At 33.8% G+C, this 6,350-nt stretch overlaps 2 protein-coding genes across 14 annotated transcripts; one reads left to right on the top strand and one right to left on the bottom strand.

The window, feature by feature from the left end:
• Positions 1–2,686: 2,686 nt before the first annotated feature.
• Positions 2,687–4,446, top strand: LOC122401695 (INO80 complex subunit E). Of its 6 annotated transcripts, none has more exons than XM_043403996.1 (6): positions 2,687–2,803; positions 3,090–3,246; positions 3,359–3,540; positions 3,613–3,739; positions 3,799–3,971; positions 4,043–4,395. In XM_043403996.1, the coding sequence occupies exons 2-6, from the start codon at positions 3,103–3,105 to the stop codon at positions 4,125–4,127; spliced, it is 711 nt and encodes a 236-aa protein (XP_043259931.1). In that variant the 5' UTR covers positions 2,687–2,803; positions 3,090–3,102; the 3' UTR covers positions 4,128–4,395. The 6 variants fall into 6 exon arrangements, with proteins under 6 accessions (XP_043259931.1, XP_043259933.1, XP_043259936.1 ...); XM_043403998.1 differs by having other exon boundaries at positions 2,713–2,799; XM_043404001.1 differs by having other exon boundaries at positions 2,776–2,799; positions 3,096–3,246.
• A 39-nt stretch (positions 4,447–4,485) lies between these two features.
• On the bottom strand, positions 4,486–6,326 carry LOC122401694 (sin3 histone deacetylase corepressor complex component SDS3). Of its 8 annotated transcripts, XM_043403992.1 has the most exons (9): positions 6,123–6,326; positions 5,874–5,985; positions 5,740–5,803; positions 5,559–5,672; positions 5,284–5,485; positions 5,028–5,208; positions 4,851–4,968; positions 4,698–4,791; positions 4,486–4,609 (listed from the first exon to the last, which is right to left on the bottom strand). In XM_043403992.1, exons 2-9 carry the CDS (start codon positions 5,965–5,967, stop codon positions 4,514–4,516), a joined length of 963 nt encoding a protein of 320 aa, XP_043259927.1. In that variant the 5' UTR covers positions 5,968–5,985; positions 6,123–6,326; the 3' UTR covers positions 4,486–4,513. The 8 variants fall into 8 exon arrangements, with proteins under 8 accessions (XP_043259927.1, XP_043259929.1, XP_043259923.1 ...); XM_043403994.1 differs by lacking the exon at positions 6,123–6,326 and having other exon boundaries at positions 4,694–4,791; positions 5,874–6,108; XM_043403988.1 differs by lacking the exon at positions 6,123–6,326 and having other exon boundaries at positions 5,874–6,108.
• Positions 6,327–6,350: the final 24 nt, after the last annotated feature.

Here is a 6,350-nt window from a genome sequence, read left to right as displayed (position 1 = left end):
GAGACGAAGAGGGTGAGGGTGGCTTCGCAGGTTAGGATAGCCTGTTTTAATCCACCCTCGAGCTAGTGGTTTGAGATGAGGCTCCCATTACTCTGCAAAAAAATGGCAGGTGCAAAAAGTGCAATCGATGACTGAAGAGGAAATGTGTGCGTGGGGAGAATCGATAGACGGCTTACCAACGTTCGAGAGAGAAATAAAGTAAATTTTCCATGTATAGAACTTTTTGTTAATTCTTTAATAAAAGTTCAGCGTTATACTTACTTCGATTAAATAAACAGAAACTGATTTATCATTCTTTTAATTACATTTGAAATCACACAATAAAAAAAAATCACGTTCTCTTTTCTAGAAAAATATTTCATCTTATTAAGTTACTAGGATTCTATTTAACAAGGAGAGTCTATAACTGATGCCAAAGATTTTAATTACATTTGAAAGGGCAAATCTAGAGATTGACATGACATTCTGCTGAATATTGCATTCTAATGTACAATACAATCTTGTAAACAATTAAGATTTAAGCACAAACATCTTCAAATTTAACTACTTTACAAAAACGTATACTGAGAAGTGCGATGAGTGACTATTGAGTAAAACGATCCAAAATACGATTCTAGTTGTCCACGTTTCACGACTGAACCATAGAGTATTTGGATCAAGATGAAACTCTTTTGTTTTTCGTAGTTCCGAAAACTGGATTCTGATGCACTATTAAAAATCGATGTTACCGGTTTTTTGCAGCAGATATCTCGAAAGAAACTGGAGAAATAGTGTAAAGCGCGGCAATATTTAGAACTAAATATTATAAAATACAATTTATTTTTACTAGTTCATTATCAAATGATGTAATGAAATTTTTTTTTATTTCAATACTTTCTTTCTCTCTAAAAAAGAGCTATAAAAGGGATTAGTGGGATGCTGTATAAAGCGAGTTTCAAATCTGGTGGTTTTTTACTTGATCGGCAATTCAGTTTGTGAGACAAAAAGTCTCATGCATTAAACAGTCTACGCTACACCTCGTTTATGGTTTAACGAAAACATCGACGCTGATTAATTCTATAGATTTTTCCTAAAATGAAAACGAATTTACCCGAATTCAACGTAATTTAGTCATTTTTGATTTTCTAAAAGTAACAAATAAGAAATGTGTATGTTTAAATTCGCTCCACTCTGGCCCCTCGTCCCTATATTACGAATAATTAGTTACTAGATACTAAGTAACTAGATTACGGAAACCGCTCGCAATATCATAAAATATTATAACAATTATGTTCATTCACTAATAATTATTATATTCGATCGCTAAATATAATATTTAATCTTATTCATGTATTAATCGTTATGTTTACCCATTGTTAATTATTATATTCATTTAGGTCTTGTAAAAATTCAAAAAATTGGTTAATTAATGTAATAGAGTTTAAGCACGCGTAGGATTAAGAAATATAGATTTTATATACCTTTGAAGCGAGCTGGACGTGGGATATTAGCCGAGCGTGTTTGCCAATAAACAAATCGAAGAATGTTATCTACATCCGGCGTAGGTGACCGGAGGAGCATGAGAACGCTCCTGGGCGCGAAGTCTCAGCCAGTGATACTCGGGAATACCTGGTATTCCAGGAAGACTGGAGCACAGGGGAAGGTCTCCATCTCCTTTGATTACTCAAAATTTAACGAGATAATATATATAAATTAGAGTTATTATCCAGTGGGTTATTGAGCGTCGAAGCCCGTCCACAATATTTAAAAGAATATTCAAGGACCACAGAATATCCTACTATTCTACTAGGCTGCTGAGCGTCGAAGCCCGCTTGGGAAAATAGTAGCGAATCGTCATACTCGTAAAATTTAAATGCCTAAGAGAACCTGTCGCTCCGGTCATCGCCAACAAATTTGCTGTCTCGCAATCCTTTTAAATCAACCAGCACCCGCAGCACACAATTACTCAGAGTTCGGGCTCCGCCAATCGAAATCGAGACTTCCACCGCCAACCCGCAACGCAGCCTTGCCGCAGAAGAAGCGACACCTCCCCCGTGGCGGCTCATCACAATAGAGATGCCACCCCAATAGCCCCGAGGGCGATCCACGGCGGCAGCGCTACGAGGAATACCTTCGCCAGATCGGCACGCCACCCCCGGAGGAATAGTAAACCAAGTAAGTCTAGGGAAATTCTTTCTCACCAACGCCGACGGATTCCGGACGTAACAATTGAATTATTATTTTGTAAAGATTTTAAACAGTAATGATTTGAAGATGAATTTATTCTCTCGCAAACAGGGACTGTTACAAATGTACATAGCTATTTACTATTTCATTACAGTTCTTTAATGTCTAATTTTTTCAAATTTTGTATTATTAAATTAATATAATTTGCTTTTTATTATAGTTATTTTAGAAAAACGGCACAATAAATTGATATAATTTTTGCTAATACTATAATTCATCATTTCCATTTTAAACCAAGTATTGCGCAAAACGGTAAAGTGAAAACTTAATAATTATATGGAACTTTTAAAATATACAATAAGAAAAAACAAAACGTTTCGACGTGTATTCTGTTTATTATTATAATATTAAAGAATATAGTAGAAAATCGTTTATTTATATACGCGAGACTGTTGAATCTTACATGAAAATACAATTAAATACTTTCGGTCGAATAGGTAGCATTTCGAAGTTACTATAGAATCGATAAAGAAGTTCAGAATGGAAGCCAGTCATAAACAGCTTATTTATCTTCCTAATAATCGTTCGCGCCGACTATTTTCGACACAGAAAAAATCATCCTGAAGCATTGGAGTGGGTACTATCGAAATTTCGTTTTAATTCCAATTTTGTTGGGGTACCGAGTATACTTGTATTTTCCGTGAAATATATTGTCATCAGCTTATCTTCTGTCGCCGAGGACTTAACCTTAAGTAGTATCGAAGTAATATTAATAGAAAATTTTGTATTTTAATTATCATGCGAACAAATACAATTGCATGATAGTACTTTTAGTAACTATGAAATTCATGGTACAAAAGGAAATTTGATTGTTCAATAAAAAATCGACGTGTTGATAAACAATTGTAACTTTGTTATCTTAGTTGCAGATGATCAATGTTGGAAGGATGGTATTGTCGTTCAATTGCAAACAACAATGCAGATGCAGAAGACGATGACGAGGACAGTCCAGAGGAAGAAGTGCCTAATTACAAGGATCAGTATCGAAATCTTAAGAGGAAGTTAAAATTTCTAATTTATGTATGTACATTTGTATGTAATGTATCCAAACCCTATACATATTTAAAACGTGTTTTATTCATTTATTTTTTTTTTTTTTCATTTGTATTAAATAACTATATGATTATTTTAGGAAAATGAGTGTTTCCAAGAAGCTTTACGGTCTACACAAAGGAAATTGCTTAAAGTTAATAGGGACAAAAGTTTTTTACTGGATCGATTATTGCAATATGAAAAGGTAGATGCATCGTTTAGCGAAAGTGATGAAACAGAATCATCGGATGAAGAAGTCCCTCGTCTTGATACTTCTAAAAGGTAATTAGAATTAATAATACTCCCTTCTTATTAAAAGAAATATTTACTGATGGAATATGTATTTTTTTCAAGGAAAAAAATAGAGATGGGCATTAGTAATCATACCTCGCATCATATACCGACAGTGACAAAACCTTTTAACACCAGTAAAAAGAAAAAACCTACTCCAAAAGTGGCAAAATCAAACAATACACCCATGGTATGTAATTCTTTTGAGTAATAACTAGTAATGGTGGTAAAATTTTTATATTCTTATAGGTACAATCATCCAATAACATAGTACCAATGTCTTTAATGTCTGATGGTCATATGACGCCAGAAGAAGTAGAAAGACATTTAGAGTCTCGTCAAACTTACTTGGAACTTGTACCCGAAAAAGCACCGCCTACAGTTCCGACGGAAATGTTTAGCAATGATCCCTCATTGGATAGGTAAACAGTTCACTTGCTTATTGTACAGTAAGTAGTTAACGATCGTACAATACGCGCGATTTATATTGCAGTGAGTCAAACGAAATCTGTGAATTAGAGACGTCTCCGAGCAATATGGGCGAAGATTGCCTCAGCGTAGATATGATGGCTGAGTGACAAACATTAGTTCATAGTTTAGTGATTAATTACAAATTGCACATAATTACATATTGCGTTAATATTACCATATTCGGCTAACTTAATTGTATTCGTCGTAATATAATACAAATTTTTATACATGTAGCAGATCGCTTATAAAATATCTTTATGGTTTTTTTCACTCCTTTAATAATTTTATCCTTATACGGAATACGTACATGACGACACAATATTGCCAAAATATCTGATTTTATTGGCGATATAAGACAAATGCAGTAAAAATTATATTAGATTCAGGAAATAGAATTCCGACAAACTACAAATCTATTATATCACAAGTTTAACGCTTACTGAATACTTTAATTTATAATAATGTGTATTTTATCTAATTGCTATACAGTGTATTAGGACGCTCTTCTTTTGATCGAAATTTTCCCTCGGCTTAACTGCGATATATATATCCGTACTTTACTTCCGTCTGAAACTTTTTTCACCCAAATCTATAAAATAAAGAAATTATGCTTAAATTAAATATAATAATAAAAAAATTAATTAATTCTGTAAATTCAGGTGGAAATATTTACTTACAGCCTCGGTTCCAATTGCCGAGATATTTGCTGCAAACCTTGTTAAGTCCTTTCCTTCCACGTATACGGGTTGTCCACGATGAAACCTATAATTGCTTCATTAAAATGTAAAATTCATTCAATTATTATAAGAACTAATCAAAGTGAACATTACCATCGTCTTTCGTGTAAGAGTTTTCCGTCTTCTATCCTAGTTTCTACTAAAGGAGAATCGGAAGGTGAAGGTATGTGTTGTGAGGGCATATTTACCGCATTGTAGTGCGGCAATACTACTACAAACAAAGAAACGCGATTAACGCATGTATATTGCTTCAAAATTTCCAATCAGTACCTGGCTTTCGAACAGTAGTCAGTACTTTACCGCGACTAATAGCTTTTAAATCGCTTTCAATCTCTTTTTCATCTAACAGATAATTCAACTGAGCAGGAGGAGGTTTTCTTCTCTTTTCTACCTTTTCAGGTACAGGATCATTAGGACGTCTCCGTAATTTCCTTGTCATTACAGGTTTTACCTGAACAACAAACAAACAAGTACAAACATGTTATAATGGAAATAATTAAACAATTAATGCCCAACTCTAATATACCTCCATTGAATCCCCTGTAAGCTCCATTGTATGCCGATCAGACTCAATCATTTTGCGTTTCTCTTCCATATCAGTCAATAAGTTCTCCTTCAAATCTATCTTCTTTTCTTCAAACTCCTTAACCGCTGCTTTCTTCTCTAATATATAATCTCTTTCCACCCATTCTGTTAAGTAATCACGGTAAATTGTATTCAGTCGTAATCTGCAAATTATAATTTACTTAAATGACTGTGTACAACAGTTACAAAGGTATGTTACATTTAATGAAACTGAACCTTTCTTTGTACTGAGCTTCTAAGCGTTTTAACTTGCGATTATACTCAGGATGAGTACCATCTTTCAACTGCTGTAATTGTTTCTTCAAGCTAGCCAACTTGTCCTGATAAACTCTACAAAATGTCACGGCTTAATTATAATAGTTTAAAAGAGTCCAAAAATGTTAATCGGCCAACTTACTGTTCTTTTATTTCTGTGTATTCTTCTGATTTTCCGAGGTCAGTTTCGCTTGCCTCTTCGGTATCTGAAAATTTATATCGATCGTACAAAGATGATTATTGCGATTATATCGAATAATACGCGATTAAATCTACCTTCATCACTCTCATCCTGCTCTTCGGCATCTCGATCATCCTCCAAATACTCCTCATTATCCTCGTCAATGTCGTAATCGTCTTGACAGTACATAGTCGAAAACGGTGAATCCTGATACGACATTTTACTGTACAATAATCATTTCCTTAAATCTATTCAGTAGTATAAGATTGTTTTGAATCGACGAGGTAAACAGGTTGTTTCCTATGAAGGTTAGAATTGTCAATTGCAAGGTGATTTGTTCGCACCTTTTATCAATAGATTGTCATAATTTATACCGATAGGAAGGTAATTAGTGAACAAATTGTGTATAAATATGTAAGAAATATGTATCAGAAGGGATAAATATCACTTCTGTTCACTTATTACGAAACTGAATTTTTATGGTGCAATCCACAGGAATACTAAAAGGGTTTTTTGTATTTATGTATATACAAAATTCAATTAATGGCTGTAATTGCAACGGATAGCGAGGT

The sequence above is a fragment of the Colletes gigas genome, unplaced genomic scaffold, assembly GCF_013123115.1.
Source record: "Colletes gigas isolate AHSC1104 unplaced genomic scaffold, ASM1312311v1 Colletes_gigas_Sc00027, whole genome shotgun sequence".
Taxonomy (NCBI): domain Eukaryota; kingdom Metazoa; phylum Arthropoda; class Insecta; order Hymenoptera; family Colletidae; genus Colletes; species Colletes gigas.
This window is presented reverse-complemented; position numbering and strand designations above follow the sequence as displayed.

Bases quoted from the DNA above. Each gene is read 5' to 3' on its own strand.
- LOC122401695 (XM_043403999.1), top strand. From the start codon at position 3,103: ATGTTGGAAGGATGGTATTGTCGTTCAATTGCAAACAACAATGCAGAT. The intron at 3,740-3,798 runs GTATGTAATTCT...ATATTCTTATAG, and splicing joins AATCAAACAATACACCCATG to GTACAATCATCCAATAACAT. The intron at 3,972-4,042 runs GTAAACAGTTCA...TTTATATTGCAG, and splicing joins AATGATCCCTCATTGGATAG to TGAGTCAAACGAAATCTGTG.
- LOC122401694 (XM_043403988.1), bottom strand. From the start codon at position 5,997: ATGTCGTATCAGGATTCACCGTTTTCGACTATGTACTGTCAAGACGAT. The intron at 5,486-5,558 runs GTTCAGTTTCAT...TATAATTTGCAG, and splicing joins GAAGCTCAGTACAAAGAAAG to ATTACGACTGAATACAATTT. The intron at 5,209-5,283 runs GTATATTAGAGT...TTTGTTGTTCAG, and splicing joins TTACAGGGGATTCAATGGAG to GTAAAACCTGTAATGACAAG.